General features: G+C 45.9%; 1 protein-coding gene across 1 annotated transcript; it reads right to left on the bottom strand.

The window, feature by feature from the left end:
* Window positions 1-628: 628 nt before the first annotated feature.
* On the bottom strand, window positions 629-2,095 carry LOC117364063 (potassium voltage-gated channel subfamily A member 1). The gene has a single exon (XM_033952851.1). It carries the CDS (start codon window positions 2,093-2,095, stop codon window positions 629-631), a length of 1,467 nt encoding a protein of 488 aa, XP_033808742.1.
* Between the last annotated feature and the right edge of the window lie 23,504 nt (window positions 2,096-25,599).

Raw genomic sequence — 25,599 nt, forward strand, 5'->3', positions numbered from 1 at the left:
ATCATCTGCATTTGAGAATCTAGCAGCATTGCAGACAAGTTATCCCTTATTTCTGGTTTTAGCTAATGGGTATTTTAAGTTAGTATCTACTATTTATTTTTCACAGTAGTTCCTCTAAGGGGGGGCGGGGGGTACAAAACCTGTCACGTGTTTGTTCGTAAGGTGCTTTCTGGATCTGCAACTGCACAGTCTTTCCCCCCAAAAAAAACAACAGGCTTCGGTCGATCGCTTCAGCTCTTTCCTGGACTTGTAATAAGTGCAGTTCACTTAGCCGTTTGCCGGGATCCAGGCGGATTCGTTTTTAGTGCGTTTCGTTTAAACTCAAATGGGTAAACAAGCATACAGATTCCCATTCAACTATTGAACTAGGTCGGTTATGTCTCGTTGTATCAATAATCATCATAATTTAAAAAAAAAAAAAATCATTTTTAAAAAACAAATGGCAAATCATTTCTCTGTCGCGGATCCTCCTGAAAACTCGGTGATCGCTGCGCCAAAAAAACCAAAGAGTCGCAATGCCACAACGCATTGTGAAGGTGAGTGAAGCATCCAAAAGCTATCGTTTGAGACTGTCACTTAAGTCCCCCCCAACCTGCAAGATCTAAGGGAGGGGAGGGGAAGGGGGGGTTTATACATCTGTCAGCAGCTTGGTTTTGTTAACACAGTTCTGGTTGGCCAGGGTGAAATTGCCAGTTCTGAGATTGGATTCTCTATAATTATCTACGCTATTATTCATATCTTCTTCGATCTCCATGTACTCGGATTTGCTGATGGTGGACGAGCTACGGCGGCTCAGGTTACTGTCAGAGTTTGGGGGTGCCACATTGAGCAATTGAGCCTGCTCTTCCCCTTCAGTTTCCCGGTGGTAGAAGTAGTTGAAGTTGGATACGATGACAGGTACTGGCAGGGCAATTGTGAGCACACCGGCGATGGCACATAAGGAGCCCACGATTTTGCCTCCAATTGTCACAGGGTACATGTCACCATAGCCCACGGTGGTCATAGACACCACCGCCCACCAGAAAGCATCGGGGATGCTCGGGAAGTGAGAATCGGGTTCTTCAGCCTCAGCAAAATACACTGCGCTGGAGAACAGGATGACCCCGATGAAGAGGAAAAAGATCAGTAAGCCTAGCTCCCTCATGCTAGCCTTGAGGGTCTGGCCCAAGATCTGGAGGCCCTTAGAGTGTCTGGACAGCTTGAAGATTCTAAAGACTCTTACCAGTCTGATGACCCTCAGGATGGCCAAAGAGGTGGCCTGCTCGCCCTTTTGGGTCCCCTTTTGCTCGGCCATCTCGGTGCCCAGGGTGATGAAGTAGGGGATGATGGCCACGATGTCGATGAAGTTCATGATGTTCTTGAAGAACACCGGCTTGCTGGGGCAGGAGAAGAACCTGATGACCAGCTCGAAGGAGAACCAGATGATGCACAAGGTCTCCACCACAAAGAAGGGGTCGGTGAAGATGTTGGCCTTCATGAGCGCTGTGGTGTTGTCCGTCCGGCGGACGGTGAAGATGCGGTCCTCCTTCAGGTCGGGCAGGGTCTCCAGGCAGAAGATGACGATGGAGATGAGGATGACCATGACCGAGACGATGGCGATGATCCGGGCCGGGCCCGAGCTCTCGGGGTATTCGAAGAGGAGCCACAGCTGGCGCTGGAAGTCGTTGTCGGGCAACTTGCGCTCCTCCTCCCGGATGAAGCCCTCGTCCTCCCGGAACTTCTCCATGGCTTCTTCTCCGAGCTCGTAGAACTTGATCTCCTCCGAGAACATGTCCAGGGGCACGTTGACCGGTCTGCGGAGCCGGCCCCCGGACTGGTAGTAGTACAATATGGCGTCGAAGCTGGGCCGGTTGCGGTCGAAGAAGTACTCGTTCCTCAGGGGGTCGAAGTAGCGCATCCTCTTCTTGGGGTTGCCCAGCAGGGTGTGGGGGAACTGGGCCAGAGTCTTGAGCTGGGTCTCGAAGCGCAGGCCGGCCACGTTGATGACCACCCTCTCGCAGCACTCGTGGTCCTCGTGGTCAGGGTGGTAGCTGTCCTGGGGGTGGCCGGGCAGCGCCGAGGTCTCATCCGTGTTTTCTCCCGCCATGACCGTCATCTCCCCGAAGGCAACCGGGGGCTCGAGCCTTCGCTTGGCCTCTCCTCTGTGGACCGCTGGCCGCTCCGCTTCGGACGTGCGCTTGGCCCCTTCACGGCCCCCCCCAGCATCTCCAGCACAGGTCCCCACCCCTGGCCCTTTCTCGGGGCTTTTAGCGCAAGCCTGCCTTTCTCGCTGACTCGACCATCGCCGCTGTCTCGCAGAGCCTCCAAAAAACCGGGACGCAGTCTCTTGCCAGCTCAGCAAAATTGCCAGCGCTGCCTTCCTCTCCTGTTCTGCCACCCCTTCTGCTCGGGCTGGGGGGGGGGGGGGGAATAGAGATGCTGCAGGACAAAAGTGCAAAAGATTCCAGTCTCTTGGGACAACTCAGCTCAGCAGGTTCTCCCCTCTGCAAGTTGCTGTCCTCAGTTGCCACTTGGCAAATCCATGGAATTGCAGGACTTCTCGGTAGCTGCCCAGTGACAACTTCTCCCCCCCAACCCCCCTGTATGGTCAATCCGGTGGGGTGCAAGTGCTGTCCTTACCTGGGCATTGGGGTCCCAAACCTCTCTAGAGCGCCAGCAGTGAGGGAATGCGTCAAGCCTTGCAGCATCCTGCGAGCTGGAATATGGAGCTCCTTTTACAGCTCGGATCTGCTGAAATATTCATGGGCTGCGTTCCGAGCAATTCTGATCCAGGAGGAAAATGCCCGCAAAATCAGAGATCGGGACAAAGGCGGCTTCTCCTTGAACGCAGCCTGGACCAGCTCGACTGGAACTGCAATCGGAAGGGGGAAGCGAGCAAAAGCTGCCCTCCAGTAACTGCGGCACAGGGAGGACCCCCCTCCCCTCCCCTCCCCTCCTCTATAGCGGCATCAGGAGCGCGGCATAAGCAAGCTCAGCAGAAAGCCGAGAGCCGCTGTGGTGCGGCGGCAGAAGTCCCCGGGGGCGGCGCCGATGCCAGCGCTTCGGGGGGCTCCGGCAAAGCCCCCTCCCCGTGCCAACCCCGGCTGGAGCTGCCGTCTGCCAGTTCGACGCAATGCAGGGAGCGCCGGTGCCCCCCTGCCTTGAGCGGAGAGCCTAGGGAGGGGGCAGTTGCGGTGGCTTAGTACAGGACCTGCTCAGTGGCACTGCTGGTCCCGGGCAGGTTGCCCCCCTCCCCCGGGGTGGCCTCTGCTTTTCCCCGCTTATGGATGCGGTGCCCTACCACATTGATGGAGTCAGTGGGCAAACGCAGTCCCCCGGGACTCCCCCCCCCCAGCAAAGGCCTTTTAGCGGCTACTGACGTCAGGGGTGGCAAGTCTTCTCTTCCCCTTGGTGCAAGAGGGTTTTCTTGATTGTGCACCACGTCTTGACAGAAAATCTCGGGGGCACCGCACGGAGAGGAAAAGACAGCGAGGTCCCTAGTCAAAGGGGTTGGACTGGGCCGGACGATGTGCAGGCCAGTGAAAATCTTGTGGAAAGTTTGGGGTGTGGTGCAGACACCTGGGCCATTAGCTCTGGACCATATCAAAGTGTCTTTTACGGATAGCTGGATGCAGAGAGAAAAATGAAGGCAGAGAAAGACCACATCTGCCGAACCATGCATTGAAAATGATTTGCAACCCGCCTTGGACGTACAAAGTCAGCAAATAACAAACCACAAAAGGCAACAACAACATCATAAAAGCATAATCACAAAATATATCTTCCAAAAGACAGATGAGTGCAAGACCAACCCACAAACTGCACCAAAGTCTTTACTCCCTTTCTAAATTGACACAAAGACAATACCGGACACAGATTGACCATGGCCATGCCATCTACGCTCCTCTCCTCTCCCTTAGAGATCCCGAGCTATCTTGAATTCAGTAACATCAAGAGGCTGTTCCACCCTTTCCATGAAAAACTCTTTTCTGAGGTTACTTCTGAGTCTATTCCCTTTCACCTTCATCCCAAGCCCCCTCATTTCCTCTCAATAGAAAGAGACTTGACTCATGGTAGATATTGAAACGTCTCTATCATATCTCCCCTCTTCCGCCTTTCCTCCAAAGTATACAGATTGAGATCTTTAAGCCTGTCCTTATTCACCTTATGACAAAGACCACACCCCATTTTAGTAGCTTTCCTCTGGACTGACTCCATCCTTTTCCTATCTTTTTGAAGGTGAAGCCTCCAGAATTGTACACAATATTCTAAATGAGGTCTCACCAGCGTCTTATACAGGAGTATCAATACCTCTTTTTTCCTACTGGCCATACCTCTCCCTACGCACACTAGCATCCTTCTAGCTTTCGCCATCACCTTTTCAACCAGATGTTCAGTGCTGGCATATATCTGGGTATAACACTGGTGTTGACCAAAAAACACTGACTATTGTTGGGTGATTCAATTGTCTTTTACTCATTCATAGACAGGGTTGAATATTTTTTCATTATCTTGGCTTACTTCTTGGGTCATAGTCAAACACAGTAAGCATTATACAACCTCACTCACAGTATGTGGTTTTAGTCATGTTTGTTGCCTACACCACTCCCATTTTTACTGATGGTTTTTATTTTCAATGGCTGTTGGTCAGAGCTGCAGCCTTGCAGAAAACCATTTCCGAATTGGATACAGGAAGTGGAGTCTGTAACACAGATGGCAGATAAAGGCCAAAAGGCCCATCTAGTCTGCCCATCCACAGTAACCATTATCTCTTCCTCTCTCTAAGAGATTCCACGTGACTATCCCAGGCTTTCTTGAATTCAGATACAGTCTCTCTCTCCACCACCTCTTCCGGGAGACTGTTCCACACATCTACCACCCTTTCAGTAAAAAAGTATTTCCTTAGATTACTCCTGAGCCTGTCACCTCAACCTCATCCTATTCCCTCTCATTCCAGAGCTTCCTTTCAAATGAAAGACTCGACTCATGCGCATGTATGCCACATAGGTATTTAAACATCTCTATCATATCTCCCCTCACCCACCTTTCCTCCAGATTGAGATCTTTAAGTCTGACGAAGACCATGCACCATTTTGGACCGACTCCATCCTTTTTATATCTTTTTGAAGGTGCGGCCTCCAGAATTGTACACAATATTTTAAATGAGGTCTCACCAAAGTCTTATACAGGGGCATCAATACCTCCTTTTTCCTACTAGCCATACCTCTCCCTATGCACCCAAGCATCCTTCTAGCTTTCACTGTCACTTTTTCAACCTGTTTGGCCACCTTAAGATCATCACATACAATCACACCCAAGTCCCACTCTTCTGTCGTGCACATAAGCTCTTCACTTCCTAATCTGTACCATTCCCTCAGGTTTTTGCAGCCCAAATGCATGACCTTGCATTTCTTAGCATTAAATTGTAGCTGCCAAATTTCAGACCATTCTTCAAGCTTCGCCAGGTCCTTCTTCATGTTATTCACACCATCCAGCGTGTCTACTCTATTGCAGATTTTGGTATCATCCGCAAAGAGGCATATCTTACCCGACAACCCTTCAGCAATATCACTTATAAAAATGTTAAAAAGAACAGACTCAAGAACAGAACCTTGAGGCACACCACTGGTAACATCCCTTTCCTCAGTGGGATCTCCATTGACCATTACCCTCTGTTATCTTCCACTTAACCAGTTCCTGACAAAGCCCATCACTGTGGGACCCATCCTGAGGGCTCTCAGTTTATTTATTAGACATCTGTGTGGAACACTGTCAAAGGCTTTGCTGAAATCTAAATCAGATTTTTCTAACAGGACCTATCTGTAGTGAATGCATATTGCCTCCGGTCCTGTAATCCACCGGATTCCAGAAACTTCACCATTCTCTATTTTAAAAGCATTTCCATTAATTTGCTTACCGGCCTGTAATTCCCTACTTCTTCCTTACTTCCACTTTTGTGGAGAGGGACCACATCCGCCCTTCTCCAATCCTCTGGAAACACTCCCGACTCTAGAGAAGCATTGAAGAGGTCAGTCAGCAGAGCCACCAGAATTTCATTAAGTTCCTTCAGCACCCTCGGATGTACACCATCTGGCCCCGTCGCTTTGTCTACCTTTAATTTAACTAGTTCCTCATAAACACAACCCTCTGAAAATCGATCAGGGTCTACTACTACTACATCCCTATTTTCATTTGTCTTCTGCGGTCCCACTCCCAGCGCTTCAGCTGTGAACACAGAACAGAAATATTTGTTAAGCAATTCGGCCTTTTCTTTATCAGCTTCTACATATTCCTCCCCTTCACCTTTGAGTTTCACAATGCCACTTTTGCACTTCTTCCTATCACTGATATATCTAAAAAATGGCTTGTCTCCCCGTTATACCATGTCAGCTATTTTTTAAAATTCATTTTTAATTACAATTAAACATATTCCAACATGATAACCCTTGTACAAGTAATACAGAAGGAAAATCTAAAGTAAAAGAAGTCTCCTAATAACTCAATATTAACTAATATCTTCCTTAGACCACAGTAATGGTTGGGGGATAGGACCTAGAAAAGGGAAGAGAACCAATTTAGAATCAAAATAATAAGAAAAGGCCTAATGGCTTCATGTCAGCTATTTTTTCTTCCATTTGTATCTTTGCTTTCCTGACTACTCGACCAACCTCTCTTAACTTTTCCAGATATTTTTGCCTGTCTTCCTCTTTCTGCGATCTTTTGTAGTTTATTCCTTACTTTCTCAGCTACTACTTTTGAGAACCAAAGTAGCCTTCTTTTCCTCTTACTTTTACTTACTTGCCTCACAAAAAGGTTTGTCGCTCTTACAATCGCTTCCTTCAGTTTTGCCCACTGCATTTCTACTCCTTCCAGACGTTCTCATCCAGACAACAATTCCTTGACATAATCCCCCATCTGAACAAAGTTAGTTTTTTAAAAGTCTAGAACCTTTACTTTTGAATGATCCCCCTCTATACCTGTCTTAATATTAAACCATACCATGCAGTGTTCACTAGATGCCACATCTTAAAAATCTGAAATCAATGACCCAAATTTTTGGAACTGAGAGAAGACAACTGTCATAGGATTTGTCCATCAAGTTCAGCACCCTGTTTCACATGTATCTACTAGGATCGCAAAGAGAAAGTCCATTCCTTTTGCTCATTCCCAGCAGAGCTAAGAATGCTCTAAGGACTTGTCCTCCAGGAACTTGTTCAAATGCTTTTTAAAGGCAGCTATGATGACTGCCTTCACCCCATTCTCAGAGTGAATTGTGCATTGAATGAAGAAAATGCTTTCTTTGATTTGAATGTACCACCTGTTAGTTTCATGGAATGCACCCTAGTCTTAGAAATATTTGTATTCCCTATTTAAAGTATTGCACCCCATTCATGATTTTAGAGTTCTCTGTCTCATCTTTTAGCCATCTCCTCTCCAAGCAGATGACCCTTAAGTGCAAAACATTTCTTTATTATGAAGCCATCCTATCCTCTTCCTCATTTTGGTTTGGCTTTGTAAGATGGGGCAACCGTAACTGCCACACAGTAATCAGTCTAGTAGCATCGTAGATCAATAAATAGATCAATACAGAGTCTCCATTTTATTCTTCATTCTTTTCCAAATAATTCTATCACTTTACAAAGGACGGGGAGAGAGGTTATTTGAAGGATCACAATGCGGAATATGCTGACATCATTTCCTGTAGCCTGGAAGCCCACAGGAAAGAGAGAGTAGGGTCAAGTTTGTCCATCTTCTTTCTCAAGTTCAAGCTCACACAGATGGAGACTCTGCTGTTCCAAAATGGATAATTTGAATTTCAAGGAGGACTATTGTCGCCTGGGGGATATTCAAGAGCACTAAGACGAAGTTGTGGTGTTCATTGTAAAGAGGATAAACTGGAGATGAATGAATGAATGAACAGCCATTGCCCCAGGTATAAAACGTAGACTGTGAGCTAGGGACAGATAAAGTACCTGAATGCAATATGGAAACCACTTTGATTGTACCACAGAAAGGCAGTATAATAAATACATCAAATGATAAATAAATAATAATAAATGAAGGTGCCAGATGTATAAAGAGAGGTGTTGCCAGTAGAAGGAAGAAGGTGTTGATGCCCCTGTACAGGTCGTTGGTGAGGCCCCACTTGGAGTATTGTGTTCAGTTTTGGATTCTATATCTGGCAAAAAACTAAGAAGACTTGAGGCGGTCCAGAGGAGGGCGACGAAAATGATAGGAGGCTTGCGCCAGAAGACGTATGAGGAGAGACTGGAAGCCCTGAATATGTATACCCTAGAGCAGTGTTTTTCAACCTTTTTACACCCATGGACCAGCAGAAAAAAAAAGAATTATTTTATGGACTGGCAAACTACTAGGACTAAAATTTGAAAACCCCATTTCTGCGAGCTCGGTTACCGCAAATCATCTGATCCCTTCCACACAAGCCTCAGTTATGATTTTATATTGAATGTATTTTATTAAAGTATAAAAAGAAACAATATTCTGTACAATTGTCACATATATCCCCTCTACTATCAAGAAAACTGAAAAAGCCAAATTATTACAGAATGCTACACAGAAATATCATGCTAACAGAATACTGCAGTCACACAAGACAGGAATAGTGTTAGGGGAGTGCAACTAGGGCAACTGCCCCCTGGTCAGAGAGCACCCTAAGCCAGCTGGAAGCTAAAGAAGCACTGCCTGGGCTTTGCAGTCCCCAGTTATGTCTAACACCAGCTCTAGCAGGATATATATTTCAAATCTGATATATTCTAATCACAAAATAGAAATAAAATTATTTTTTTCTACCTTTTTGTCATCTCTGGTTTCTGCTTTCATCTTCTTTTCACTCACTTCCTTCCAGCGTCTGCCCTCTCTGTCTCTTCAATCCAGCATCTGCCCCTTCCATCCACTGTCTGCCTTCTCCCCCTTCCATATGGTATCTGTCTTCTTTCTATGCCCCTTTCCCCTTTCCATCCAGCCTGTGCCCCCTCCCTTCTTTTTACATAATTCATTCCAGCTTCACTGCTCTCTTCATTTTCATCTCTCCTACACTAGATCTAGCATCGTTGTCCCTCTCTGCTTATTTTTCTGCTGACCCCTTCCCATCATCAATCTCTCTACTTTCTCGTGCCTGTCTCTCCCCTTCCCCTCCTCTAATCTCCTTGCCAGCTGTTTCCTTCCTTTTTTCCTTCTCCCTTCCCTCCTCCTCCTGTCCAGCAGTAACTCTTTTCCTTTCCTCCCCTCCCAGCAGTATCTCTCCTTATCCTTCCCTCCAGGTCTAATAGCAGCTGTCCCATTTTTCCCCTTGCCCAGCATCTTCCCAGACTCCTTTCCCTCCTCCCCTCCCAGCAGCATCTGTCCTTCTCCCTCTCCAGGTTTTTTCCCTTGCCCAGCAGCTTCCCAGCCTCCAACAGTGGCTTTCTCCCCTCCCAGCAGCTCTCCTTGCCAGCGCAGCGATTCAGGAAGGCAGCCTCGGGTCCTTTATTGGGTCGCGCTGCCTCTGAGGAAAGAGGAAGTTGCATCATCAGAGGCGGCTGTGACTAAGCAAAAGCCCCAAGGCTCCCTTCGTGAATCGCTGCGCTGGTAAGTAAGGAGAGCTGCAGAGAGGGGAGAAAACTACTGTCGGAGGCTCCCCATGATCTCTCCAGCCCAGCGCGGACCAACTGAAATATCTGGTCGATCTTGCTGGCCCTGCACGGACCGGCAGGAAATTAAAGTTAATCAATCTCGCCAGCCCTACGCAGACCGGCAGAAATTTCCTATGGACCGGCAGTTAAAGAACAGTGCCCTAGAGGAAAGGAGGGACAGAGGAGATATGATTCAGACGTTCAAATACTTGAAAGGTATTAACATAGAACAAAATCTTTTCCAGAGAAAGGAAAATGGTTAAACCAGAGGACATAATTTGAGGTTGAGGGGTGGTAGATTCAACAGCAATGTAAGGAAATTCTACTTTATGGAGAGGATAGTGGATGCCTGGAATGCGCTCCCGAGAGAGGTGGTGGAGAGGAAAACGGTGACAGAATTCAAAGAAGCGTGGGATGAACATAGAGGATCTAGAATCAGAAAATAATAGTAAATATTGAACTAAGGCCAGTACTGGGCAGACTTGCATGGTCTGTGACTGTATTTGGCCGTTTGGGGGAGGATGGGCTGGGGAGGGCTTCAGTGGCTGGGAGGGTGTGGATGGATTGGATTGAGCTTTGACGGAGCCTTCAGCAGTTGGAGCCCAAGCACAGTACCGGGTAGAGCTTTGGATTCTTGCCCAGAAATAGCTAAGAAGAAAAAATTTAAATTGAATCAGGTTGGGCAGATTGGATGGACCATTCGGGTCGTTATCTGCCGTCATCTACTATGTTACTATGTAGAAAAAGTTGAAACGCTAGTATGGAGGGAGACCATGACTTCTATGCACCCACTGAGCATTGTGAAGCCACTGGGACAGATAGGGAGAAATACTTGAGTACCTGAATGTAAACCACTTAGGCCGTGGCATAGCGAGGGTGAGAGGCGCCTGGGGGGTGCCCCTCCCCCCCAATCCCACCTGCCATGCGTAACCCCCTTCCCTTTCCCTGTACCTCTAGTTGAAGTTGCTCGCTGTGGTCAACAATGTGCTCCTCGTGACCCTGTCGGCTCTCCCTCTGACATCATTTCCTATGCACGGTACCTGGAACTGACATCAGCGGGAGAGCCAACAGAGTCGTCAAGAGCAGGTTGTTGACCGCCATGAACAACAAGTTCAATTAGAAGAATAGGAATAGGCAGGGGGGCGAAGAGGAGGAGGGGTGCCAGCATCCCCACCAACACAGCACCTAGAGAGGACCACCCCCCTCGTCCCCCCTTACTACACCACTGCACTTAGGCCCTTATAGCGCATAATTAAAAAAACATCTAAGTCAATTTTGGGCCTAAGTCGCTAGTCACCCAAAGTTAGAAGCGTCCAAAATCCATTCTCGAATAATACATCCAAAATATTTTTTTTTTCAAGAATCGTCTACTTCTACTTCCAGCCGTTTGATCGTCCAGATCGCTAAGTCATCTATCTGTATACCCCATTCTCGTCCAAAAAATCGTCTAAGTCAAAAACGCCTAGAACAAGACCTTTTGGATGTGGGAGGGACCAGCAAAATGATGGGCTGGACATCCAGACATGGCAACAGTGGGGCATCTTACAGGGCACTGCTGTGAACTTCACAAAAAGGGTACCACATAAACATCTCACCACAACTCCTACTACCTACTACCGGCAGTTGCACTGGTTGCCAACGGAAGCATGCGTAAAGTTTAAATTCGCCTGCCTCTGCTTCAAAGTACTATATGGACTAGCCCCCAAATACATAACGGACCTTTTCTCCTTTTCCACCAACAAACGCAAGAGAAGCACACATTCAAACTTCGTTCCCCCTCCAGTTAGAGGCTGCAAACTAAAAAAAACATCATGAACACCTTCTCTCACATCGGGCGTCATTATGGGGTAAGGACCTAGAGCAACTGCTCTCGCCCACTACTTACGAGGAATTTAGGAAGCGTCTAAAAACATACCTCTTCCTGAAATACCTAGACAACTGACCTGTTCTTCTCTCTCGTACTCTCTCACTTTTTCCGCTCTTAAGTCCAATTATTCTGTACCTTCTCTAATCTTTTGTAAACCGCATAGAACTTCACGGTATTAAGGTATATAAACTGTTATTATTATTACGCGCCATGACGCATCTCCATAGATGTGATTCATATGAAAGGTAGGCAGTGGCATAGTACAGGGGTACGGCAGGGGCGGTCTTCCTAAGGGCGCAACACCCCCACTCCTCTCCTCCCCCCCCCCCACTTCTCTCCTCGCTGCACATGTGCCCCTTGCCTTCCACCCCCCCCCCCCCCCGCCCGCATAGGCATCGTCACTCTCTCAGACGTCACTTCGCTAGGCGAAAGTGACATCAAAGGGTGAGCTGATAGCGACGTGGGCATGCTGCTCATGCTGGAGAAGTTAAAAAGGGAAAGGGGTGCGCGTGTGGTGGGGGGGTGGGGAAGAGGGCAGGGGAGAGGCGCAACCACCCGGGTGCCTCTCACCCTTACTACGCCACTGAAAGCCCACTGAAGATAGGCCTTGAAAACCCTGGCCTACATTTCCCGAAGGCACTATTCTCTAAATGGTGCCATTGCGTGATTGGAATGCGATCAGCGGCCGACAATGGCGCCATTTAGAGAATTCGGACCTTAGGCTATAAGTGATGTATAAATACTAAAAATAAAATAAAAGGCTGGTTTCTTATAGAGACAGGTGCAATTCATTAACCAGGCAAGTATAAATGAAACCCTCAAATTCATTTAAAACCCAGTGTGTCCCCTTTTCACCCATAGGCTGCATCATCAAGGGCTAAAATGATATTGGCTCTTTGTTCAATTTTCTATACTGTTCTCCCCGGGGAGCTCAGAACGGTTTACATGGATTTATTCAACTGCTCAAGCATTTCCCCTGTCCATCCTGCTGGCCTCACAATCTATGAAATGTATCTGGGACAATGGGGGGATTAAGTGACTTGCCCAGGGTCACAAAGAACAGCACAGGCTTGAACCCACAAGCTCAGGGTGCTGAGGCTGTAGCTTTAACCGCTGCACCACCCTAGAAATCGAAATGTAGCTCAAGTGAGCCCAATAAAGGGCAATGAAGCCATTGTGACATCACTGATGAGGTTGGCTCCGATTGGTGGAATGAGGCATTATGATGTCACAATAGCAGCTCTGCTTATCAGAGGCTGAAATCTTTCACACTCTGTATTCAGTTTTCTATACTGTTCTCCCAGGGGAGCTCAGAATTGTTTACATGAATTTATTCAGGTACGCAAGCATTTTCCCAATCTGTCCTGGTGGACTCACAATCTATCTAATGTACCTGGGGCAATGGGGGATTAAGTGACTTGCCCAAGGTCACAAGGAGCAGGGTGGGTTTGAACCTACCACCTCAGGGTGCTGAGACTATAGCTTTAACCACTGCGCCACATTCTCCTCTGTGAGCACAAACTAAACTCTGCTCTTAATACACAAAGAAGATCAACAAGATTTATGTATTTAGGTTATCAACGTTGACTTTGCAGCATGAATGATCGGACAGGAATTTTCCACGTCCAACCACCTGGAATAAGTTAACTGCACTTAAATCTGGACTGCACTGTGTTTTTAGCCCTTGATGCAGTGAGAAGCGACATATAGCCATGTCGGACAACTGAGTGACTTGGTTCTTTTGGACTTTTATGGGCAAAAAGCTGCATTTATCTCTTCTATTCCTTGGTTCTACTCTTGGCTAATTTGTTGCATCTGTCTTTTCCAGCCACATATCCAGGTCACTGAAGTAAACAGAAAACCGATTCAGCAGGTTGAACTGTACTCATGAATTAAAAATGAACAGCTGCACACTTCCTCTTCGGCTTGATCATAGCCTTAGAAAGCTGAGAAGCCCTAATGCTCGTATGGTGAGTGACTTAGAACTCTCGTTTCATGTTAGGTGCCGGAAAGGTACACTCGGATATTCATCGAGAGCTATTCGAAGTGCATAAGCATTTTTAAGGATGGTTCCATAGTGCCAAAGATTTCCCATTAGCATCCATGGGTGGAAACAAGAACCAATAGAAAAATGACAACATATCACGAAAAGAGATAAAAAGACACTTAATTAATCAAGAGCTCCTTTTACTGAGCTGCGGTAATAAGTGGCCCTAGGGTGCCCTAACATGGGTTTTTCCCTCATGCTAAGGCAGTACGAAAATGGCCGATTTCCGATTTTTCTATTATTGGTCATGCATTACTTTTCTCACAAGCACGTGGTCATGAAAATGAATTACTGTGGGAGCATTAACCAACGCCTATTGCAGGGGTCCCCAAAGTCCCTCCTCGAGGGCCGTATCCAGTCGGGTTTTCAGGATTTCCCCAATGAATATGCATGAGATCTATGTGCATGCACTGCTTTCAATGCATATTCATTGGGGAAATCCTGAAAACCCGACTGGATACGACCCTCGAGGAGGGACTTTGGGGACCCCTGGCCTATTCTGTAGCTGCCCTACCGGTGCCTACGTTAAGTGCAAAATGCTGTTTAATAGCAGACTTAAGAGAACTTACAAGGCATTTACTGTTGCCTAAAAAAAACGTGCTGGAATCGCTCTTCTGGAAGCACCTACCAGCAACTAATGCCACTGTGGGCGTGGCCAACACCAGGCATGGCATTAGGCACCTATGGAAGTGTGATTCACGTAAAAGGTAGGCACCAGAAATGTAGGCCAGGAAAACCCTAGCCTACATTTATGGCGCCTACCATTGCCGGAGGCAATATTGTCTAAATGGCGCAATCATGTGATTAACGCAATCAGTGGCCTCTGATAATGATGCCATTTACAGAATCTGGGCCTAAGGGCTCCCAGTTAATGCACAGTGTTAGAAGCACAGCCTCAGCAACCTGAGGTTGCGGGTTTAAATCCCACACTGCTCTTTGTGACCCTGGGCAGGTCACTTAATGCCCCCATTGCCCCAGGTACATTAGACAGATTGGGAGCCCAATAAGACAGACAGGGAAAAATTCTCAAGAACCTGAATAAATTCATGGAAACTGTTCTGAGCTTCCCTGAGAGAACAGTATAGAAAATTGAATAAACATGATGTGGAGCCAGGAAACTTACAAGTTATTCCACACTTTTCGTTTCAATGAGGCAAATGCATCTAGTAAATGGGCACAAGTGTAGGGAAACCAAGCCATTGTGACATCACTGATGAGGTTGGCTCTTAGGCATTGGTGGAATGAGGCATTGTGACATCACCTATGAGGCTGGCTCTTAGGCAATGGTGGAATGAGGCATTGTGACATCACCTATGAGGCTGGCTCTTAGGCATTGGTGGAATGAGGCATTGTGACATCACCTATGAGGCTGGCTCTTAGGCATTGGTGGAATGAGGCATTGTGACATCACCTATGAGGCTGGCTCTTAGGCATTGGTGGAATGAGGCTGGCTCTTAGGCATTGGTGGAATGAGGCATTGTGACATCACCTATGAGGCTGGCTCTTAGGCATTGGTGGAATGAGGCATTGTGACATCACCTATGAGGCTGGCTCTTAGGCATTGGTGGAATGAGGCATTGTGACATCACCTATGAGGCTGGCTCTTAGGCATTGGTGGAATGAGGCTGGCTCTTAGGCATTGGTGGAATGAGGCATTATGACATCACAATACGAGGTACCGCTGAAAAGTTCTCAGCCCAACCAAGAAGAGAATGGGGAGAGTGTGGCATAGTGGTTAAAACAAGTGTAAACACAAAAACAGAGACAACAGACCCACAGTGAAGACCAAAAGAAGGGAGGGAGGGAACTGTACACTTCAACCTGTGACAGTGTTGAGTTGCAAATCATTTGTTAAATACAGCACATATAAATGAATATCGGTCCATATGACATATCCTCTTCGTGACATTTATATATGTGTTGTATTTAACAAATGATTCACAAGTCAACACTGTCACAGCCTGATGTGTACAGTTCCCTCCCCCACTTTCTTTCTTTCTTTTTTTTCCCAGTGGTTAAAGCTCCAGCCTCAGCACCCTGAGGTTCTGGGTTCAAATCCACGCTGCTCCTTGTGACCCTGGGCAAGTCACTTAATCCCCCCATTGCTCCAGGTACATTAGATAGATTGTGAGCCCACCAGGTCAGACAGAGAAAAATGCTTGAGGACCTGAATAAATTCATGTAAACCATTCTGAGCTCCACTGGGAGAACGGAATAGAAAATTGACTAAATAAATAGTGTGAAAAGTTTCAGCCTCTGATAAGCAGAGCCGGTATTGTGACATCATAATGCCTCATTCCACCAATAAGAGCCAACCGCCAGTGATGTCACAGTGCCTTGATTGCCCTTTACTTGGCTCACATTTGCTACATTCTGATTTCTAGAGTGGTGCAGTGGTTAGAGCTCCAGCCTCAGCACCCTGAGGTTGTGGGTTCAAATCCACACTGCTCCTTGTGACCCTGGGCAAGTCACTTAATCCCCCCATTGCCCCAAGTACATTAGATAGATTGTGAGTACCTGAATGTAAACCACTTAGACTTATAAGTGGCATTTAAATACTACAAATAAATAAACCCCCACATTCCATCTCAAGACACACCACCAGCAATAAAAAAAATGTTGTGTTCAGTTAGTCTATGCAAATTTTGAACTTACTGTAGTATGTACAGATAGTGTTGCTGGTTGAGAAGACCTTAGAGCTCTCAAATGTCTCTAAAGGGCTAACTTAAAATACTCACCCATTTGGGCTGAGGTCTTTGAAAATGAAAATAGAAGTTTAAATTTAGCCCTGTACGGTACTGGTAGCCATTGTAGCTTTTGCAGGAAGAGTGTGATGTGGTCATGCTGCAGCATTTTGAATTACTTGGAGCTGACGCAAAGTCTTTTTGGTTTGACCAGTGTATAGGGCATCGTGGCACGGACTGATCAGACTCGTCTTTTCAATCTATGGAGAAAGTGGGAACAGTGGCACAGTGGTTAGAGCTACAGCCTCCGCACCCTGAGGTTGTAGGTTTGAGCCATACATAGTGGCGGTCTGGGCGATTAAACTGCTGAACATACAGGTAGGTCATTCTTGAAAAAAAACCCCACATTTTGGACGTTGTTTTCAAGAATGGACATTTCCCTGCTGCCTACTTTGTGCGCCTAGGGCCTTAGGCCAAAAGGGGACTTAGACGTTGCTTTTGATTTTGCTCCTCCATGTGTACCGAGTCAAGTGACACGAGTGTGTGTGGCCTGCCTATGTTACAATATAAAAATTTTTAAAAATTCTGATTCTCAAGTCATCTCAGTAATGGTGAAATAAATCTCTTTACTACCAGTATGACATGACAGGACGGCACTTATCATGGTCGAACCTAACGCGGTGGACGTGGGATAGCGGTTCACGTGCAGGACAAAGCCGCGCCAACATTTGAGCCCAGACAATTGCGCAAAAGACTCCAGCGTGCCGCCGGAAAAGTTAATTTTAAAGAGGGGGGGGAGCCCCCCAGTTTACTTAATAGTGTTCGTGCTGCCATTAGGGGGAGTTTGGGGGGTTGGAACCCCCCATTATAGAGGAAACTTAACTTTTTCCCGATTTTTTAGGAATGTCATGGAAGAGTTTGTAAGCCATTACTAGGCCTTTGAATATACATCGTTTGTCGATCGGCAGCCAATGGGCAGTGTGCAGTGCCAGGGAGATCGGGTCTCGTATTTGAAGGTTCTTCAAGAGTCAGATAGTGGCATTTTGTACTCGTTGTAGTTGACAGGTGTTTTTGTAGTAAGTCCATTTAGGAGCAAGTTGCAGTAGTCCATACGGGAGAGGAAATAGTAGTCCAGCTCCAAGAAGTATCGTCTGATTTCCGTAGCTGCCGGAGGTAGTAGAACAAGGCAGATACTACTTGGGAGTTATGGTCAGAGAGCGAAAGGTCACCATCAAGGATCACCCCTGGGCTGTGTAGTTTGTCTTTGGCCACCAGGGTGGTAGATTCCCAGAAGGCCGATGGGTGTGTGAGTTCAAGGTCATTTCGTCTTATCCAGAGGAATTTGGTTTTCGCCGTGTTTAGTTGCAGCTTGTTTTGGGGAGGAACCTTCCAATTTAGGCAGATTACACCCATCAATGCCCTTATTTGGGGTTGCACCTGTCACTCCATGCAGGTTACACTCTATGCTTTCTTTAAAGTGTGAAGGTCATTTCCATTTCCATTCTCTCGTTACATGGGGAGCCTCAGTGTTTATATCCATGTATCATTTTAATTCTGTCACAGTTTTTATCTCCATGACCTCCACCAGTAGGACATTCCAAGCATCCCTCATCCTCTTCATGAAAAAGTATTTCCTGGTATTACACTTGTCTACCTCCCAGCAATCTCCAGTTCTGCAGTTTCCCCGTCTCTGAAACAGATTTGTTTCTATATTAATAACTTTCAAGTATTTAAACATCTGTACCATATGTCCCCTGTCCCTCTTTTCCTCCAGGATAGACATATGCAGGTCTTCAAGTCTCCTCTCACATGTCTTTTGGCACAAACCCCAAACCACTTTTGTCACCTTCCTCTGAACAGCTTCAAGCCTTTTTATGTCCTTAGCGAGCTACACCCTGCAAAACTAAACACAGGGGGTCCTTATGAGACTGGCAGATTGGGCATCCAAATAACAGATGGCATTTAATGTGATCATGTGAAAAGTGATGCATGTGGGAAAGAGGAACCCAAACTAAAGCTGCATGATGTAAGGTTCCATATTAGGAGACACCGTCCAGGAAAAGGATCTCCGGATGTCATCATTGATGATACGTTGAAATTCTCAGCTCAATGAACAGCAGTGACAGCTAAGAAAGCAAACAGAATCCTAGGAATTATTAGGAAAGGAATGGAGAACAAAACTTAGAAAATTATAATGCCTTTCTATCACTCCGTGGTGTGACCGCACCTCGAATATTGTGTGCAATCCTGGTCACCACATCTCAAAAAAGATATTGTGGAATTAGACAAGGTACAGAGTAAGAGGATAAAATGATAAATGGGGTGGGATGACTCCCCTATGAAGGGGAGAAATGATTCGGGTCTATAAAATACTGAGTGGAGTGGAACGGTAGATGTGAATCACTTGTTTATTCTTTCCAAAAATACTAGGACTTGGGGGGGGGGGGAAGTTACTAAGTAGTAAATTTAAAACAAACTGGAGAAAATATTTCTTCACTCAACATGTAATTAAACTCTGAAGAGGCCGCTGAAAAGTTCTCAACCCAACCAAGAAGAGAATGATGTGGAACCATGAAACTTACTAATTATTCCACACTTTTCTTGACACATTTCGTTTCATTTCATATCGCTGAAATGAAGTGTGGAATACCTTGTATGTTTTATGGTTTCACATCATTCTCTTCTTAGTTGGGCAAAAAACTTTTCAGCGGCCTCTCTTATTGTGATGTCATAATGCTTCATTCCACCAATGCCTAAGAGCCAGCCTCATCGGTGATGTCACAGTGCCTCATTCCACCAATGCCTAAGAGCCAGCCTCATCGGTGATGTCACAGTGCCTCATTCCACCAATGCCTAAGAGCCAGCCTCATCGGTGATGTCACAATGCCTCATTCCACCAATGCCTAAGAGCCAGCCTCATCAGTGATGTCACAATGGCTCGGTTTCCCTATACTTGTGTCCATTTACTAAATGCATTTGCCTCATTGAAACAAAGTGTCAAGAAAAGTGTGGAATATCTTGTACGTTTCCTGGCTCCACCTCATTCTCTTCTTAGTTGGGCAAAGAACGTTTCAGCGGCCTCTCTTATTGTGATGTCATAATGCTTCATTCCACCAATGCTTAAGAGCCAACCTCATCAGTGATGTCACAATGGCTCGGTTTCCCTATACTTGTGTCCATTTACTACATGCATTTGCCTCACTGAAACAAAGTGTCAAGAAAAGTGTGGAATATCTTGTACGTTTCCTGGCTCCACCTCATTCTCTTCTTGGTTGAGCTGGTGGAGTCTATCCCCATTCCTGAAACCTAAGAACAGAATCCCAGGAAATCCAGGAGTTCCCCACGGATATGCAAATGTCATTACGGCAAAAACAATTTGGACCTGAGCTTTTTAATTGCAGCTGGTTCTCAGTTCACAAGATTCTTAGAAAATTTGTCACAGCAAGCGCAAACGATAGCTTTCACTTTCAGCAGAAATTCCAAGCATGACATCATTCAGTGAAAGAACTGTTGTGCTTTTCTGCTATGAATCACATTTGCTCACTTTTACACAGCTGCAGTAAAGGTTTCTACCGTGGGCTGGCGAGGTAAATGCTTCAACGCACATAGAATTGCTATGAGCGTCAGAGAATTTACCTCACTGACCCGTGGTATAAACCTCCACCGCAGCTGTGTAAAAGGAGCCCATTATTTGGAAAGTAACCATTCTTTTTATTTCAGAAAAATGTAAACCCTCTTTTAATAAACAACCTATTTAAGGTTGAAAAGGTGACAGTGAAAGCTAGAAGGATGCTAGGGCGCATAGGGAGAGGTATGGTCAGTAGGAAAAAGGAGGTATTGATGCCCCTATATAAGACTCTGGTGAGACCTCATTTAGAATATTGTGTACAATTCTGGAGGCCGCACCTTAAAAAAATGCAAAAAGGATGGAGTCGGTCCAGAGGAAGGCTACTAAAATGGTGCATGGTCTTTCACATAAGGCGTTTGGGGACAGACTTAAAGATCTGTGTACTTTGGAGGAAAGGCGGGAGAGGGGAGATAAGATAGAGACGTTTAAATACTTACATGGTGTAAATGCACATGAGTGGATAAGTGTAAAGTGATGCATGTCGCTAACAAAAATCTCATGCATGAATACAGGATGTCCGGGGTGGTACTTGGAGAGACCTCCCAGGAAAGAGACTTGGGAGTTCTGATCGACAAGTGGATGAAGCCATCCGCGCAATGTGCGGCAGTGGCGAAAAGGGCAAACAGATAAAGAAGGGGATCACAAACAGATCGGAGAAAGTTATCATGCCGCTGTACCGGGCCATGGTGCACCCTCACCTGGTCGCCGTACATGAAGACGGACACGGTACTACTCAAAAGGGTTCAAAGAGTGACTAAAATGGTTAAGGGACTGGAGGAGTTGCCGTACAGCGAAAGATTAGAGAAACTGAGCCTTTACTCCCTCGAACAGAGGAGATTGAGAGGGGACATGATTGAAACATTCAAGGTACTGAAGGGAATAGACTTAGTAGATAAAGACAGGTTGTTCACCCTCTCCGAGGTAGGGAGAACAAGAGGGCACTCTCTAAAGTTGAAAGGGGATAGATTTCGTACAAACGTAAGGAAGTTCTCCTTCACCCAGAGAGTGGTGGAGAGCTGGAATGCTCTTCTGGAGTTTGTTGTAGGGGAAAACACTCTCCGGGGTTTCAAGACTAAGCTGGACAAGTTCCTGCTAAACTGGAACGTACGCAGGTGAGGCTGGACTCATTTAGAGGACGGGTCTTTGACCTGGGGGCTGCCGTGTGAGCGGACTGCTGGACACGATGGATCACTGGTCTGACCTAGCAGCAACAATTCTTATGTTCATATTTGAAAGGAAGCTCTGAAAAGAGAGGGCAGAGGTAAGAGGCTCCGGAGTTTATGAATTATTTTAATCTCACTTATTGTTTTGCCACTTGTTTTGTTTTATTTTTATCATTTAAATTTCCCCAGAATTCTATTGTTCAACAGTTCCTCCCTTCTGTATCTATTCCTATCTCTCCTCTCTTCAACCTGTCAGAATGTTTATTTTCTTATCTTTTCCTCTATCTCTATTTTTCTCTTCTTTATTACTCTCAAGGTACTTTAGTTAGATTGTGAGCCTTCGGGACAGTAAGGGAATTTCTAAGTACCTATCCTACTTATAATTTTAATGCACCCTAATGTATATTTTCTGTAAACCGCTTAGAACCTAACGGATTAGCGGTATATAAGAAATAAATTACATTACATTACATTACAATCCAAGGAAATACTTTTTTACAGAAAGGGTGGTAGATGCATGGAATAGTCTCCCAGAAGAGGTGGTGGAGACAAAGACTGTGTCTGAATTCAAGAAATCCTGGGATGGGCACGTGGGATCTCTTAGAGAGAGGAAGAGATAATAGTTACTGCGGATGGGCAGACTGGATGGGCCATTTGGCCTTTATCTGCCATCATGTTTCTATTAAAACAAACTCCACTCCTTAAATTAATGTGCAGAAAACTTAGCCAATGTGGCTATAGCATATGAAACAAGAAGAGCTCAAAATCCGAATGAAGCCCAATCTGTTGTCGTACACTTAACTTGATCTCTCCTCATGGCCATTCAACAATCTCGATATGTTCAAAACTTCCACAGACAATTCTTCAAAGCTGACTCCGATACTAGCAACCACTAGCAATGTTCTATTACTCTCTTTTAAATGCCACTTTCCAGAAAAACTAGGAGCAATAGTTTTGGTTTAGTTCTAAAAGCCCATTCCTGCCCCAGTTAGAAAAGGTGCTGAAGCTTCAGAGTCTGGTGGATTCTGTGTGCTCTGGCTGAGGGAGAAGAAACTCACCTGTATGGAAAGGTCATTCTGGTAGGAGGAAACTGCCACAACACCCTTTCCCTCACACCCACTGGTCTGCTTCTTCTGGCTCTACACTTCTCCCTCCGTATTCACTGTGATAGGGGACTAACAGAACCGCAAATACTGAAAAACCGCATATCAATTTTTTATATGTTATTTGCTGTTTTCTATTGAAAACCATTGTGAATATGGTGAAACCGTGAATAACACGGTGGGAGACCTGGCCTGTTTCTGAAGGAGAGGCAAAACACGGTGAAGAAAGTGCTGGGAATCAGCGATTTTCTCGGTAAACGCTTGGAATCAGCGATTTCTCTATGCAAGTTGATGTAATTTGGGGGGAGGAGCCAGCAAGATAAAAACCGTGAATAACATGGCGGGAGACCTGGCCTGTTCCTGAAGGAGAGGCAAAACACGGTGAAGAAAGGGCCAGGAAACGGCGATTTTCTCTGTAAACGCTTGGAATCAGCGATTTCTCTATGCAAGCTGATGTATTTGGGGGGGAGGAGCCAGCAAGCTAAAAACCGTGAATAATCGAAACCGCAAATGCTGAAACCGCGAATACGGAGGGAGAAGTGTACTTCTCTATCCTTCTTTCCCCTTCACTTGCTCCTGAACTAGACAAGCTAATGGTAAACGTTCACCCTTTTCTCTAGATTCATAACTTCCCTTTGCTCTTGCTTGTATGGACGTGAACTGTATGATCCCTCTCTGCCTATTACAAAATCTTTCCTAGTATATCTTTGGTTTGGACATTTGGAAATTTTGTAGCGCTCTTGAGAAATTTCTACGTTTTTACTCTTTCTGACTCTCTGAGCTTTCTTGGCCAGAGGAATCCTGCTCGTTCTTTCATGGGTGTGTCAATACAAGGCCAGGAATATTGCTCAGCTGCTCGTGACCATCCCCTCCAATTAATGGGCAAATGACATGCACATGTGGGAGCATTCTAGAACTTACAGGCACAATTATCAATTAGTTGGACCAATCATGTGCACAAGAGCGAGTATTCTAGAACTCATGTGCACAATTGGCACCTGTCTTTAAGGCACCAATTTATAGTTGCCCCTTATGATCCCAGATCCACACCCAAACTAATTAATTATGCAGTAGTGGTCAATTATTGGAGATAATAAACACTTAATTGGCAGTAATTAGGAGTTGCGCATGGATCTTCCGTAAGCCCTATTCTTTAATATGTGCTAAATTTCATAGAAGCTGCATGGGTAGGTCAGGGGAGCTCGCGGAGATCAGGCGTGGTGTTATAGAATACCTGCATGTGCACGCCCTAACTGGCATCAGGTGGGCACAAGCATTTATACCAGCCTTTGGCATGCATGAATGCCAGCACCCAAGGTTAGGTGTAAAATGCATGCTAAGCTAATATTCTGTAAAGGTCGTTTTGAGTAGATCGCTCTTTACAGACAACTAGCTTAACACGCAATCATTTACAGAATGGAAAAACGCAAGCAACTAGTACACTAGTCTTACACTGCAAAAACCAAGAAGGGTATGACCCAGCTTCTTCCAACAGCGCTAAGAATACTAGTGCAGTCAATGATATTGTCAGTATTAGACTACTGCAATGCTGTACTCTCAGGTATCTGTGAAACTAATGAAAAAACTCCAACTGACACAAAACACTGCAGCAAAACTCATATATTACAAATCAAGATTTGACCTTGTCACACTACTGTTTATAGAACTACACTGGTTATCAATAGAAAAAAAAAATAGAATTCAAACTATGCTGTGTAGCATTTAAAACACTATACGGTGATGTAAGAACATAAGAATTGCCGCTGCTGGGTCAGACCAGTGGTCCATCGTGCCCAGCAGTCTGCTCCCGCGGTGGCCCCTAGGTCAAACACCAACATCCTAATCGAGACCAGTCCTACCTGCATACGTTCCAGTTCTGCAGGAACTCGTCTAACTTTGTCTTGAATCCGGGTGTTTTCCCCTATGACAGCCTCCAGAAGACCGTTCCAGTTTTCCACCACTCTGGGTGAAAAAGAACTTCCTTAGGTTTATCCGGAATCTGTCCCCTTTTAACTTTAGAGAGTGCCCTCTCGTTCTCTCTACCTTGGAGAGAGTGAACAACCTGTCTTTATCTACTAAGTCTATTCCCTTCATCATCTTGAAGGTTTCAATCATGTCCCCTCTCAGTCTCCTCTTTTCAAGGGAGAAGAGGTCCAGTTTCTCTAATCTCTCACTGTATGACAACTCCTCCAGCCCCTTAACCATTTTAGTTGCTCTTCTCTGGACCCCTTCGAGTAGTACTGTGTCCTTCTTCAAGTACGGCGACCAGTATTCCAGGTGAGGGCGTACCATGGCTCGGTACAGTGGCATGATAACCTTCTCTGATCTGTTCGTGATCCCTTTCTTAATCATTCCAAGCATTCTGTTTGCCCTTTTCGCCGCTGCTGTCGACCAGTACTCCCAAGTCTCTTTCCTGGGATATCTCTCTGAGTACTGCACCAGACATCATGTATTCGTGTAAAAGATTTTTGTTACTAACATGTATCACCTTACACTTGTCCACGTTAAAATTCATTTGCCATGTTGCGGCCCATTTCTCGAGCCTGTTTACGTCCTGTTGCAGGTCTTTGCAATCCTCCTGCGTCTTCACTACTCTGAATAACTTCATATCATCTGCAAATTTAATCACCTCGCTCGTTGTTCCAATTTCCAGGTCATTTATAAATATGTTGAAGAGCACATGTCCTTAATACCTTCCCCTTACTGAACTATTAGGTAGATCTGTGGACCAACGTAACTCTAGCTACCCGACCCTATCATTCCCAACTCTGAAAGATATAAAATGCATCGCACAGCAAATCATTCAACTACCAAATAGCAGGAGTGTGGAACTGATTTCTCATCGAAATTCGCACAACCACAGTATGAGTATACCCTTCTCCCTCCCTATTCGTGGGGGTTAGGGGCAGAGCTGGTCTGCGAATAGGGAAAAATCGCAAATAACTTTTGGCTGGCTCTGACCCATCCCCGGACCTTACCTGGTGGTCTAGCAGTGACGCAGGGCAGGAGCCATCTTCCTACACTCCTGCCCCGTGCAGAGCCGTGCTGCTGAGTTCCCGTAGTCTCACGAGACTACAACAGGAACTCCCTGTTGTAGTCTCGTGAGACCACTGGAACTCACAGCACAACTCTGAACAGGGCAGGAGTGTAGAAAGATCGCTCCTGCCACGCGTCGCCGTTAGACTACCAGGTAAGGTCCATGTTCCGATCACCCCCACACCACCTCTGATCGCCCCCCCCTGCCGCCGATCACCCCCTTCCTGCTGCCTCTGATTGCCTCCCTCCAAGTCCTGGAGCTGTTTTTTTTCGATGCCAACGAGCGATTCTCAGGGGGGCGGCCAGGGGAAAAAAACACAGATAATTGAAACCACGAACATCGAAACTCGAATAGGGAGGGGGAAGTGTACACTGTTTCGCAAAAATCTAAAAACCTGGATTTTTAAGAAATCCCCACCAGGGTCCGAAGAGACTCAGAATAACAGCTGACCATTAACTT

This window comes from Geotrypetes seraphini, chromosome 7 (genome assembly GCF_902459505.1).
Source record: "Geotrypetes seraphini chromosome 7, aGeoSer1.1, whole genome shotgun sequence".
In the NCBI taxonomy this organism is placed as follows: Eukaryota; Metazoa; Chordata; class Amphibia; order Gymnophiona; family Dermophiidae; genus Geotrypetes; species Geotrypetes seraphini.

Coding starts and splice junctions, on each gene's coding strand:
- LOC117364063 (XM_033952851.1), bottom strand. CDS start 2,095: ATGACGGTCATGGCGGGAGAAAACACGGATGAGACCTCGGCGCTGCCC.